The 14,917-nt window shown below is 38.7% G+C and overlaps 1 protein-coding gene across 2 annotated transcripts in view; it reads left to right on the forward strand.

Moving 5' to 3' along the window:
* The window catches only part of mtbp (MDM2 binding protein), a 28,852-nt gene extending 22,509 nt beyond the window's left edge, over positions 1-6,343 (forward strand). For both annotated transcript variants that reach the window (XM_020655470.3, XM_029281539.2), the window contains exons 18-23: positions 29-292; positions 412-575; positions 1,317-1,429; positions 3,379-3,492; positions 5,175-5,240; positions 5,330-6,343. In XM_020655470.3, the coding sequence (XP_020511126.2) occupies positions 29-292; positions 412-575; positions 1,317-1,429; positions 3,379-3,492; positions 5,175-5,240; positions 5,330-5,368 (760 nt within the window). In that variant the 3' untranslated portion in view covers positions 5,369-6,343. The remainder of the gene's footprint in view (positions 1-28; positions 293-411; positions 576-1,316; positions 1,430-3,378; positions 3,493-5,174; positions 5,241-5,329) is intronic.
* The last annotated feature ends 8,574 nt before the right edge of the window (positions 6,344-14,917 follow it).

Below are 14,917 nucleotides of genomic sequence, written 5' to 3' on the forward strand. Positions count from 1 at the left end.
GTTTCCAATTTCTTCATTTCTTGTCTAGATTCTGCCTTGACAACCAGCGGTCTTTGGACAGAGACCAGGCCTTTATGAAACTCCAGTCTCGTCTGATTCGGTACGAGACCCAAACCACCTGCTCCAAAGAGCCCTGTGCCCTCCCCTTTGCCCTCAGCCCCGCTCCCTCTCCTGCTGTGATGTCAGAACCAGGAAGCGTGCCTGACGGAGAGACTCTGCAGAATGCTGATGTCGCTCGACTGAAGCGCAGGTCGTGGGACACGGATGCTATCGGAGGTTATCCTCGTAAGAGGTAAGATAGTTGTTGTGTTGAGCTCCGGGTTAGCAATAAGAAGGTGTATTTATGGATGGAGACGTTGATGGATTGACGGTCCATGTTTGTGCCTATCTATGTTTGTCTGAATGATCTAGGCTGGTGAAGTCAGAGAGCAGCGACTCCCTCTGCTCTCAGAGCAGCGGCAGCAGCGGGACACACCCTGCTGTTAGGTCTCTACGGCAACAACCAAGCAGGTCCCAGTCCACCTCCTCAACCATGAGCCCCTCTTCTTCCTCAGCCACAAGACGGACACCCTCAGGTAAAACAAGAACCGTCGACCTAAGATGGAAATGATTTAGTGATTGTGGTTTGCATTAGGTACATCTTCAACACAATACTGATGAAATGATTATCTCAGAAAAGGAACTCTTGATCTGTTGCCTCTATGTGACTAGGTGTTAAAACTTAGAACCTGACAAATATGCACGAGAGCAAGGGTTTGCTTGTCCCCGTTGTCCTTGTCGTCAAATCTTTCTGCTTAAACATGATTTTGTGTATGTAGCTGGAGGAGCTAAGAACACAACTGATCTGAAAGATTTGCCCTAGATGTATCAATGAACTGGCCTCCAAACTTATTTATTTCATCATCTACATCATGTAATCATTTTTGGTTTATATAAGATGTTCAGAGACACATCAAGTTATCCAATCATGACCCACAAATCCTCTCATATTAGAGAGGACTCACAAATAAAGTATTTCAGTCTATACCGTTATAGAAATATAATTGTTTTTTTCTTTTAATGTATTTATTATCTATTTTTTTCAACTTCTAGACAACTGCTTAAATACTTCCAACTACCATCAAATGTATTCAGGCTGTCACGAGTCTTTACAGGAGAGATGTTTGATTATTGTTTTTCATTGGTTATGAGCTGATCCTTTTCCTCTTTTTTTTTTTACCCCATGAAAGTTTTCTTATAAAAAGAAAAAATGCTTCAGATTTGTTCTGCCATCACTGTAAAGCTTTATTCTACTTTTTACTGACATTGCTCTGCAGGTTTAGTGACTCTTTCTTCTGCTGACAAACCAAATGGTCAACAACAGAAGACACATCCTGGACAAACAGAGGACAAGATGTCCAAAGAGTCACGCTCCCAGAAACACAACAGGGTGAGTTTGTGTGTGAGTGTGTGAGTGTGTGAGTGTGTGAGTGTGTGAGTGTGTGAGTGTGTGAGTGTGTGAGTGTGTGAGTGTGTGAGTGTGTGAGTGTGTGAGTGTGAGTGTGAGTGTGAGTGTGAGTGTGAGTGTGCGTGTGCGTGTGCGTGTGCGTGTGCGTGTGCGTGTGCGTGTGTGTGTGTGTGTGACATTTAAAGAGAGTACTATTTATTTTTTTATCCCAAAATACAATTGTCTTTCTCTCTTTTTTTTTAACTGTCATGCATTAACACTTTTTATAAATAAAAATAAAACATATATAGAGGTAATAATATATTTATTTTATTTTATGTAAGAGGGTTTACATTTCAGTGGGTTTACTTGAGGCATAAAATTGAATTTTGTTCCACAAACAATTTGATGGCTGATTTTCAAATGTGTTTCCAAAAGGAACTAAAATAAAAAATAAAACATTATTATTAACACAATATTACCTGCACCTACTTTAAGAAGCCTAAGTCATAAATTTTTTTTAAAAATCATTAAAAGAACCTTCATGAAGCAGCAAGTTTCCACCCATACTCCCGTTTTTCCCGGGGGATTCCAAGGCGTTCCCAGGACAGATGGGATATAATATCTCTCCAGTGAGCTCTGGGTCTATCCCGGCGTCTCCTCCCAGATGGGTGTGCCCAGATAACCTCCAAAGGAGGCATCCTAATCAGATGCCCAAACCACCTCAACTGGCTAACTAAAAAAGGAGTGGCAGCTCTACTCCGAGCTCCCTCCTGATGTCTGAGCTCCTCAGCCTATCTCTAAGGCTGAGTCCAGAACTCCCCTGGGGGGGAACTCATATTGACTGCTTGTATCTTCGATTTAATTGTTTCAGTCACTCACCTAAGCTCGGGGCCATGGGTGAGGGTTGGAATGTAGATGGATTTACCAGCTCTTGCCTGTCCAACTTTGATCAAGTTTCAGCCATAGTGACACACTTTTTTGGAAATGTTTAATATCTTAAAGAAGGTGCAGTACGTCCCTGTTAGCAAAATATTTTAAGTTATAAAGATAGACTTTATGTCCCAAATGGGTTTTTTTATATTCACAGATTCAGATTAAGCCGGATTTTTTTTTTTCAAACCAACTAATTTCCCCACAGAGACAAAGTGGCAGACAGACGCGTATTAATCTATGGGTGACAGTTTAGCAGCTGCTCCAGCAAATGTAAAGGTTTCATATTCAGCGTTTGATATTCAGTGAATGTGTGGGCTGCCTTGTATTATTGTGGCAGAACCACTTACACAGCTATATAACCAGATCACCTGCTGGCTGCCTCCACAGGTACACGTACACACATTCTTATCTGTGACGTGTATGTAAAGATTTTTGTTAGAACATAAAAACACACGTGGACACACACGTGGATACACACACACACACTCCTACACACAGCTTCCTATGTTCCACATGCAGACGACATCCTGCATCCCGACCTTGACTTGTTCTGATTTGTCATTTCTATGCAAACAGGCTTATCGTCTCACTCAGCAGAGAACAGTTGGTCCTGTTTAGAAATAATGATAGCCGTTTATACAGGACAGAGATTAAACACTGCCTTTCTGCTTCTCATGAGAATGAATGGCATAGATGATTCCTCACAATAATGTATGATGTCCCCCCAGAACAGTCCCTGTGACAAGATTAAAGGCAGATCTGTTCATGTCGGCAACGGGTTTTCCCACTCAACGCATGCCGTGAAATATGTGTGTTGTGCAAGCTCACACTGTGAACATCACCCAAAGTCAAGACATTTCTACATCCCTTTGTTTTAAAAAAACGGAGCTGTGCTAAAATTAGTCTCTGTGAACCAAGTGTCAGGCGGTGTGGGAATAAACACAACTAGATTCCATGTTCTCCACATTTGTACTGCCATGATATTGTGTTTGTGTGTCTGTATTTGGTGTCCTCAGATGCTGCTGGAGGTTGTAGCTAAAACCCTCAAACACCACGGGATCACTGGCGAGCACAAGTGCTTTGAGGCCTGCAGCAAAAGACTGTTTGATATCTCCAAATTCTATCTCAAGGTGAGTTTTTTTTTTTTTTTTCACAGCCCACACACAGCGAGTGCTGTCCTCTCTTTGACAGCTTCTTCATTTGTGTTCTTCTTTGCATCCAGGACTCCTTCTTCTGCAATTCTGACCATATGCTGTGTGTAGTTTATAGATCCTGGAAACAAATTAGCATGATCACAGGAACAGTTTGAAGACATCATTTTTTATTTTTTGTTGTTTTTGGCAATGCAAGCGTCTTCGTCTGTTTGTGCCGTCTTGTAAATTGCGATCAGGTGTTTTGTCTGATTGGATATAAAGAATGAGGAAAACAGCCTCTCCTTGCCAGCAGCTAGGGAACACTAACTCCCAACATTCTTCAGGGAAAGTAGAAATACAACAAAAAGAACAGTTTCCTTTAAAGGAAGCAGAAGTACATGTCTGCACAATATAGTAGACGTTTCACAATCTGTTGTACTCAATATGCAGAATGGTTACTTATAAAGTGTTATTCTGCACAATTTGTTTAAATGACATCATTTATTTATATCTATCGAGCATTAGTACGTGTTTTTATGTTACAAGGTCAGAGATAAGCTTATTTTCTGAAAGAGAACTGGAGGAGCTTTGAGAAATTATTTTGAGTATTTGATTTAAATTATATATTGAATCAACCTACATATCAGATGTTCCCATCGTGGGGGTCGTGAGACAGCGAGAGGGGGGTTGCAAGATTCCTTGAAAAATTGCATATCTTATCCATTATTGTGAACACAAAAAAGTAGTTCAAGAGATTACTGATGCACTTCTTCTAGCGTTTCTTACAATACATTACTAAAATAATATTACGTGTTTGTGCTGTTCTAATGCTACAATTTGGATTGGCCTAGAAGCGTGCATTAAGGTTAATGTTTTAAACCACTTCCAGGGACAATGGAGGTCACCGGTTGCTAGCAGCGTTATTTTGGGGGTCGCAGGCTGAAGAGTTTGGGAACCCCTGCTACATATTTAATTGTCTTTTGCTTATTCTTTGATTGGGATATTTTGGAAGCTCTGCAGGCTCCTCAGGTGTATACAGGACCTTAATGCACCAAAAGCGAAACAGTTTTAAGTGACTTCATTAACCTGCATGTGTGTTTTTCCTGTGGCGCATAAATGGCCTGTTAATTTCAAGTGTTTTCTTTTGATTGTTGAAAAGTAGCCATACTGTTTGAAAAGTCAATCCACTTTTTTTTTGGAGGGGGGGTGCCGGTTTAGCCTTGTGGTTATCCAGGCGCCCAATGTGCAGAGGCTACAGTCCGACCCGTGACATTTTCTGCATGTCGTCCCCCTCTCTCTTCTTCCAACATTTCAAGCCTCTTTACCGTCTTTTCCGAAGAAAAGCAAACATGCCTCCATAAATATATTGTATTAGTAGCTTTAACAGAGAGCACAATGTCACACATTTCCCTCTACAGTGTTGTGGAGCAGAGGCATTTAATAACGGTTCACAGTTGTATCAAATGTAAGCTTTAGTAAAGCTGAGAAAATGAGCTGATACGTTTTGTTACTGTTTTTCTTGTCACCATTTATTTACTGACTGACTGCAGCATTATGGTCTGTACACTTCCTCTAACCAGTTTAAAATGTCTTCTGCTGTGATCTCAAAAAGTTCACTTGAATGTGTTTTTCTGTGTCTGTAAGAGTGATCCTCCTCATCCTCTACTTCTTGTTTCCAGGATTTAAAGACGTCTCGGGGTCTGAATGACGAGATGAAGAAGGCTGCCAGCATCAACGTTAAACAGGTAAACCCCTCCGAACACCAAAGTGTCTCCACTTGGTTTGAGTTCTTCTCGACCTGAACCCCTTCAAAGTGATTTTTCTGTTGTTGCAGGTCATCAACTGGGTGTTGGAGAAGAGCTCGAAGAAGTAGACACAGTTTTAGGAAAGGGTGGAACATTTGTATTTTTTAATGTCTTATTGGTTTGAGAAGGATCCACAAAATGATCATGTATGATATTTCTACACAATGTGCAGTCAATTTGTAACGCAAAGTCTATTTCAATGAACTTAATCTTTTAATTTATTTTATTGTTTCTTTTCTTAGGGCAGTTATATAGCAAGGAGTCATTTTCTTCTGACGTGTGTTCATTTTATCCGTTTGTTCTAATCTATTCTGATATTCTCCCGCTGCTCCAGAGCTGTGAAACAGAAAGTCAAAGTTGAAGCGTTAGCTGTCAGCTCCTACTGCAGCACGGAGAGGTTACAGTCGTCTTTTCTTTGTAGCTGTCTTTAAATATAATTTTAAACCCTTTCCCTTTTATTGGTTTTGTTTCTTAATACAGTATAATAATACTTTTAAGGCTCTATGGTTCAACATTTTTAAGTTCTTTGTTTCACATTTTATTTTTTGTAGCACAATAAAGTGTTTTTGAACCTCGTGTGTGTGTGTGTGTGTGTGTGTGTGTGTGTGTGTGTGTGTGTGTGTGTGTGTGTGTGTGTGTGTGTGTGTGTGTGTGTGTGTGTGTGTGTGTGTGTGTGTGTGTGTGTGTGTGTGTGTGTGTGTGTGTGTGTGTGTGTGTGTGTGTGTGTGTGTGTGTGTGTGTGTGTGTGTGTGTGTGACTCAATGTGAGCAGTGTGTATGCTCTGATAAATATATGTAAATTATCATATCAGAAAGCTACCAGCTCAGTCTGTTATTCAGACAGTGAAAACAAAGCTGTGAGCAGTGCAGCACATTATGCGATGTTGATTATCACTGACAGTCAGATTTGTTGTTTTTGTTGTTAGAACAAACTGATCAGGTGCTGATAAAATAAAACACAGAGTTGCCAAAATGTTACAATGAAATTGAAAGAATGCCTCTGGCTTGTGCCTAAAGCCAAAGATAATCACCGCAGTGCTGATATTACAACACCTCGACCTCAAGTGTGATATTACTTTTATACCATAGTTCAACACCAGCAAATAATTTAGATGAAAACAGTGAACATTATCCAACTGATTATAATTTTTGATCCATCAATTTAACTAGTTCCACATCTGGCAACCGACCTTTTGCCACGCAACCAAAAAATGTATCTAACATTTATCTACTTTTGTTTGTTTCCATTGTTACCACAGACCAGCTACTTAGTTTTATATGCATTTATCAGTACACTAAAAAAAGTTCCCAGGCTGCCTTAAAATTTTGAGTTAACTGAACTTAAAAAGATAAGTTGAGATACATTTGTGATTATTCCAAAGAAATACAATTTTCTAGTCAAATAAACTTGACATCAAATCAGTTGTACTGAAATCTGTAAGTTAACAACACTTTTGATCACAATTCAGTTCCTGTGAAATTATCTAGTTGAGGCAAAATGGTCTTTCAATTTCTTTTGACTTGAAATCAAAAGTTAAAAATACTTTATCAAAAGTTGAATCAACCTCAAATATTGAGTTAAATCAATTTATTAATTTAAATTGAATATATATATTTCTATTTTAGTAAACTTAAATCTGTTCAGTTTATACATTGTAAGTGATTCTCTTTGCTTTTGTGGAAACCTTTCAAATAACAATTAAAAAAAGGTATCATCTCTACAGGTTATTTGTTTTATTAGAGAAACCCACCAACTTAAGTTCTTCAACCTTTAATAGCAGATCAGATCAAATAGCATGCACATCTAAACATTTATAAATGTTTTTACCTAAAATACTGTGCTGGCTTTTTTTGGTAAAACCATTTCCACCCAAGAATGTGCAAAAAAAACAGTTGTCGTTCTTTTGCTGCATTTACCTCACAGCTTTACGAAGAATTAAAGTTTAAAAAAAAACTGAAAAAAAAATAATTTTAATTAAGAAAGTATACATTATTAAATGAAGTCTTTTTCTCAGTCCGTGGACTCTTGGGTCAGTGGTCACCACCGATATTCATTAGGTTCTTCTGTATGACTTTAAATGTGTACTGCACTTCCTTCTGGTAGTCAATGTTAATTGCATACAGCAGACCCATGAGCATAGCTGCATATGCAAATAGTCCTTCATGCCATGCTGAATGATCTGATCCTCCAGGACGACTTCATCTTCTATTACCAGGAGGATGCCGACGTTTGTATTCTTTGTTATGCCGTCCTCAGTGTCTGTAGGTTTACAAAAGACAGGAAAAATAGATATAGTTGTAAATTAAATGTAATACTCTGAGAAACAACATTTTTAGCCGGCAGAGCCAAGTTGAGTGATCATACAAGTGATGTATGATAATGATGAAACACTAGGGCACTCTAGAGGGTGTGCTGGGTCTGAAATTAATTATCAAAAAATAACAATATAAACATGATTGTGGTCAAAAGCAGTGCTAATTTAACCAGGAAGTATACATGGATTTATTATTCAGTGATGTTTTTAGAGTAGACCTACACATGTAAAAATACTGCAATGCCTAACTCAAGATTGTGTTTGATGTAGGTGCAAAACTTACATCACCATCTCTTCATGAAGAAGGTTGACTGAAGCACATCCCACTAATTAGACCTACAAAATAAATTCTCATGTCAGTATAATATCAATGGTCAAACAACAGCCCTACATTGTAGGGCTTACAATTCAGCACTACCTTTAACAACAGTTCATACTACCAGTTCTGCTCATTTGCATTCAGCAAAGACAAAGATTTATGTCGGAGTTCCACAAAAATTAGTTGACATTACAAAAGTGGAAAGTAAAATAAAACGATATAATTCAACAATGGAATATAGACAGACACTTTTTTTTAAGTGTTGTGGGGTTAAACCATAGACTGTAGCTCGTGACGAGCTTCTTCTACAGTATATCAAAGTAAAACAACACCACTGTCGGAACATAAACCCTTGTGCCTCCAATCTATTTATATTTTTTTCCGCTGTGAAGATAAACAACTTCCGACTTGCTGGAAACTACCAAACATTCAATTATTTTCAGGATTGTAACCCTTTAAATGCAAGGTTATTAGATTGCGATTAGAGTCTTGGATATGTCAAAGACTAGCAACAAAAATAACTTGATTGCATTAGTCTTTTTTATATACCCTCTGGACACCTTCGTGGCCAAAATGTACACACAAAATCATCAATATTTGCTTTTGTTTTCGGTTCTTTTTCTGCACTTTTTTCTGCTTTTGACGGTAGGTAAGAGAGTAAGAGAGTAATCCCCCGGTCTCAAGGAGCTCTATGAGAGAACGGGGGCTTCGGGTCTCGTGGAGTGATGCACATTGTAAAAAGTCCCAATGATGTTTTACTCTATATCAGCAATCATGGATTTCCTCTTGTCCAATCAGAATACTCGGTCAGAACTAAACGTTGTATAGCTTTGTTTTAAATACAGAGTTCCTGTTAAAATGTCGGTAAAAGTCTGTTTCCTTCTGATGAATCTCACAGTGCTGTGAAACCCAGTCTAGAAGTGTTGGTAGAGTCGGCATTCCCTAATTTAACTCAATATAAAAATGTAGACAAGTGACACTTTGTCACATATCTCAGTGTTTGTTTACATCGGTTTGAAGGAGCACCACTGAATGTCAAAGTTAGTGCAGATAAAAAGAGTTATTATCAGCATGTGCTGGTTGTATCACAGTGGTCTGACAGCACAGATAAAGCAGTTAACATTTTACATCACACATCCTAAGCTCACAAAATATCTTCGGAAAATGACCAGAAAAGGAAAACCCTCTGTGTCTGTACAGGAGAGAAGACGCCAAATGTAGTCACTATCACTCGTCCTTGAAAATGAGTGACTAGTCTACTTATAACTGTTGTTACCAACATTTTGTTACACAACTGGAGCTCAAGGATTTCTGCAGAACAACACATCCACAACCAAATATTACAGCATCAAAACCCTCATGTTGTTGAACACTTGATTTCTTGGTTCATATGCCAGGACCCAAAATAATTCACATACATGTTCTGTGGGTTCATTAAATGAACACAGCAAACGAGGAGATGAGTTGGCCATCTGTTGTTTCTGCTGCTGGTTGAAACCTGGTAAATAATTGTTAGTAATGGCCAGGGGAGGCTCTTGTTCCGGGCACTCAGGGTCTGTCTGTTAAACTGAAAGAAGGGATGAAAAATAGAATTGCAGAAGAAAAACGAGAAAATAGGCTTTGGCAGGAAAATACAGGATAGGGAGATAAAAAAAAAAGAGGGAATTAAAGGTCAGAGTGGAAAAAAAGGCTGTCTTCCATTTTCTCTCTAAACTTTTCATTAGACAAACTCAGGGTGTGAAGTATTTTCAGCCAAGTTATACCACTCTGATGCTTGTTTGCCAGAGAAGCAATTATGTCTGTGTGAGTGTGAGGAGAAAAACATCTGTCTTCATGACGACAGGTGTAAAAATATGTGTAATAAAATGACGGGGTGTAAGTGCACTGAAGTGCTACAGTAGAGCAGTTTCTTGTTAATGCAGTTCTTTTTGCATGCATCTTCTTAACCTTGAAATCATCAGGCAGCGCTTTACCTCCCCTTTCTTTTTCTTTTTCTTTTTTAATGTGTGGATTAATTTCTGAAAACCTAAATCATAAGCTTTACCACAGATCTGTATAACGGGTCCCAGGAAAGTGGAGCTAATCTCAGCTGACACTCGGTAAGAAGCAGAGCATGACCTGGACAAGTTGCAGTCAGTAACAGGGCCAAATAACAGCACATGATTTATGATCATAGCACAGACAATTCTACCTTTTAAAACAAGCATGAGCACAGTAAGGTCTGGATAGTTTTACAAATAACTTTTTATGACCTCAGTTGTATTTTTAATGTACTGATGGAGAAATGTTTGAATAAAATTAAAGTTATTTGACCAGAAAGATTTTATTTATCCAACAAAATTCACCTAATGCATATTCCCCCTTCAGTTGTAGCAGACTACACAAAAAGCTGACTTTGTGCAGTTGCAATGTTGTTTTGGGGATTTTTTTGCACAAAATAAAAAATTGCATCTAGGTACCTTTCAATAAGATTTATTTTTGGGCTTCATTTGAGCCTTTATTGTAGAATCAGGTTGGTGGACAGAGTTGGAAATCAGGGAGAGAGAATGACATGCGTGAAGGAAGCCACAGATTGAAACCCGGGCCGTCTGCTTAAAGACTACAGCCTCTGAAAAATTGGGCACACATACTAACTGTTAGCCTACCTGCACCCCTCGTCTGGGTATTTTTCTCTCAATATGCTGACAGTGAATGAACTGCACTTTTGCATCTATCTTAAATTCTGTTTAACAGTATTACAAACAAACAAATAACAAAGTATGACCCGCTGTTTAGAAGCGATTTCCACATTGTTAGTCAAGTAGTTCTTCGGGAGAAGAAAACATTTCATTAAAGGTGCACTATGTAGTTTTGGTAGAGAAATGTAAAAGTTGGAGAAGTGTACAGATTCTGTGGTGTGTTCATAACTCTACACACAAACTGTGCTCAGAGGAAAATTTGGTCCCTGTAACACTGTTTGAAGATAAAATGCTACGTGAGAAGTTATGGTGGGGGGTCCACAACAGTGAAACCGTAACTCTCCTGGTAGCTTTTTAGCTCCAAACAGAGTTCCAGGGACTTGTTGTTTCCTTTGAATAAAGTTTGTGTATTTAGTTCAGAAAATATAGAATAGAATTGTTTCACTTCTCCAACTTTAAAATTTCACCACCAAATCTACATAGTGCACCTTTAAATAACTTTAAGTTTTGTCTACGAGCAGTCCGATTTCAAATTATTTAGCCAGTACTTCTCAAATCTTTTAAACCCTTCAGCACACAGACTCCGTGTCCTCAATACTAGTTATTTCCGTGCAAATCATGATTTAGTTTTTAGAGTTGATAGAGTCAAATTTAAGAAGCATCAAGTGCAAATACATTCTGTAAAGTAATCTGTCTGAGTGTTGAAATCAGATGGACAGACACAGACAGTTCCTGCATCAGAGGGATTTGGTTCAGTGTTTATGTGTCTATGTTTGATTGCTGACCTCGCATATGAGAAACTCTTCTACAGTAGCAATGATTGATACTCTATACCTTCACTGGGATAGTAATGAGCTGGAAGCTCAAAGACTCCAATGTCCCTGGAGAAGCAGGCTGACACAGACTGCTGCATTTGTTCATTTTATAGAATGGTAATTAGTGCTGCACAGACTCAGACTATAGGAACCCGACAGCCACAGTGTGCGAGACTGTGTATTTGATTTTGAGTTTGTGTGCAAATAAGTGGTTCACTCAGTTTTTGGTGTATCAGTGTGTGACAGTGCTCATTTAGGTGACAAAAATGATAAAGCAAAAATACACATCAACAAACACTTTACAGAAGTTAATGAAAACAAGGAGCCATTAAGTTGGAAATGCAATCCTGATTGTCATCCAACTTTCACAGAGAGACACCATCTGTGCAAAATTTGACTTATCAGCGATGATCCTGGACGAGCCCGACTGTGACCAGACAACATGTCACCGCTGTCTGATGCACAGCTGAAAGATATTTCAACTTGTCTCTCTTTACTTTTTTTTTTATAAGCTTTTATTTATTAAAAAAAGATAGTTGGATATTATTTGATATGCAGCTATTTTTGTAACAAAACAGTTTCCCAGAAATAGATAAATAATGCCAACAAAGATCTATACACAAATCCACAAATGAGTACACAGATACACAAGTGCATACTGAAATGCATACTTATACAAATGCATACACAGATCTGCATTTACCTAAAGCAATTTGTTAATGAATGCATAATTATTATTGACTAAAAAGTCCTCCAAGAATCGCCACCTTAACGTGGTGGAGGAGTTTGCGTGTCCCGGTGAACCCGGGAGCTGTGTTGTCGGGGGCACTAGCCCCTGGTAGGGTCTCCCAAGGCAAAGTGGTCCCAGGTGTGGGGCCAGACAACAAATACCCCTATGAAGCAGCACACATTGGTGTAAATCAAGCTCATGCTTGTTTTAAATGGTAGAATTGTCTGTGCTATGATCATAAATCATGTGCTGTTATTTGGCCCTGTTACTGACTGCAACTTGTCCAGGTATATTTTACAATTTTTGTGTAAACTTAAAAAGTAACTCATCTTCATAACTCAACTAAATGCAGTTAAAATGTGCCTTTTTCACCCTTTTTGAATATAGTGTAGAAGTATACAGTATCATCAAGATAGACTAAACCCTTGACTGTTAAATACTCATTTAGGTTGCTCACAGTTCCTAGCAATATATGTCTCTCTACCATGAAACGATTGGAAGGCACCAAACAGCAGGTTTATCAATTTTTCTCTGACAACAGAAGCCTTTAATGAGCGACACTGATGAAAAGTTTCGAGGGACCAACACATCAAAGCTGTGAGCTGCAAAACCAAAACAAAGAGCTAAATAATATTCTCACTATCAGTGGGAAACTGAGGTCTGAAATAATTCTCAGGCCATTTGTCACTTCAAATATTTATATTTACACAGTCAATTGATCCATTGTATATGTAAAGACCTTTATTAATGCAGCTTTAATGTCATAATTTAAAGATCTTGTTGTACATAATAAACAAACTGCTTCAAACTGGGTCCACCAATTTACCCTTACCTCTTTTAAGTCCCCTATAGCTCCTTTGCAGCTTATTCCTGCAGTGGCTCCCCTCACTGTCACATGATTTGCTTTGTAATCTTGTCGTCTCATCTATGCTGCATGTCTACCTGTTCGCTCTCTCTGTTTGTGTCCCTCTGAGGTTTCATCAGAGGTTTCTTGTCTCTTGTGTTGTCTTCCACACTCCCACTTGTCTTTAGAATACAAATTTAACTATGATACAGAATATGAAAGAGCAGAATACATTTCCTCTAAGTCCTTCTTAGTGAGAATGGTCTGAATATGATATGAACCATCTGCAGGGGCCTCGTCCCTGCTAGTCAAAGGAATCTCTCCTCTTCTAGGAACACAGCTTTAGTTGAAATCCTTTTTTTTTTTCATTGAATAATATTTTATTGACATGTCATTCCTGCAGTGTTTAAACTAAACAGAAAGCCTCCGCTGCAAACTCCCATTGGTTCTATTTCCATGACAGCATGCATGCATTCATATGTGCACACGCGTATTTATTACACATTCATCATTCTTTGTGTTTCTGTACACAGGTTCACGGAACAAGAAACACAAAGAACCCTCTTTCAATATATGCCTATGTGTGTGAGAGAGACGGGGGTGCGTTCAGGGGTACTGTAGGGACTTGGCAGTGGCATCCTGCAGCATTCCTTTCTGTCTCTCACACACACCCCTTCCTCACCCCTCATCTCTTTTATCATCAGGTTCCCAGAGACTGCTACTTTGTTTTTCTGTGTTTGAGAGAAAAGAGAAGTAGAAAGAACAAGGGGGGGGGAGACACAGTGTCTCTCCAGTGACAGGGTAGGTTGTGTGCAGTCAGTGGGAGTACATAGTTTCATGATTTGAGGTTTCGCATGTGTGTAGGTTACTTGTGGGCGGTTGTTTTTGAGAGTATCAGGGCTTGAAGTACAGCCATTGTTAAGTGGGAGGGTCACTGACTGCAGCGACATCACCTTGCAAACATGCCAGGATCTATCCTCTAATGCTGTGTGATGTTATGTCCTCCTGTGTGTGTTTGTATATAGTTTGTGTATGTTGCTGAGAAGATTACTCATCCTCTTCTTGTTTTTTAAAACATATTAAAAGTGACAGAGTGAGGAGATGACCCACTTTCTTTCTCTTGGAGTATCAACATACTGTGCTCGTGTCCCACAGATTAATTGTAAGTACCTTATTTAAAACATTCAAGAGACAAATTGTGTTTGACTTCCCAGCTCAGATATAATTGGAAACACAATTAGCATAGTCTTTTTGGTTTATTTGCCATTTTAAAGACATTAAATGAAAATGTTCTTCATTTATTAAAGTTATTCATAGGCCTTTTTGCCTTTCATTAGATAGGACAACTGAGTAGAGACAGAAAATGTTGCCGCTGCAACGAGGACTATAGCCTTTGTACGTACTGCTAGGCTATCTGGCGCCCCAGATGTTCTTTATTTTTTAGATAGTGACCTAGATTTGTGTATTAGTCACTTCTTGGGCAATTGATCTGAAGAATACCAAGGACTAACACGTGTCATATACGGAAAAAGCAAAATGTTTCAAAGAACAATAATTTCCTTGTATATATAGTCTGAGTACGGTATACTGTATATGAGAGATGGTGATGGGTACTGTCAGTCAATTAGTGTGCACTCTCCGCTCGCTCTGCCCCTGCTGCTCCTGTTCAGTATGATGGACACACACTGGGCTGTCAAAGCACTCTTATTAAGTCCCTTCAGTAAATGCACTGACTGATACAGACACGTGTGTGTGGTAAGAGGAAAAAGACACAGCAGGACAGTTAGAGGATATACAGTCACATGTGTTCTGAATGACTGCTAGACCATTGAAGGTAACGAACTGCAAAATCATTTGTGCTGTCATTTTTATAAAATGAAAATGTTTGACTAAAATAAATATACAGTTGAAAAGGTG

This window comes from Labrus bergylta, chromosome 8 (genome assembly GCF_963930695.1).
Source record: "Labrus bergylta chromosome 8, fLabBer1.1, whole genome shotgun sequence".
NCBI lineage: Eukaryota > Metazoa > Chordata > Actinopteri > Labriformes > Labridae > Labrus > Labrus bergylta.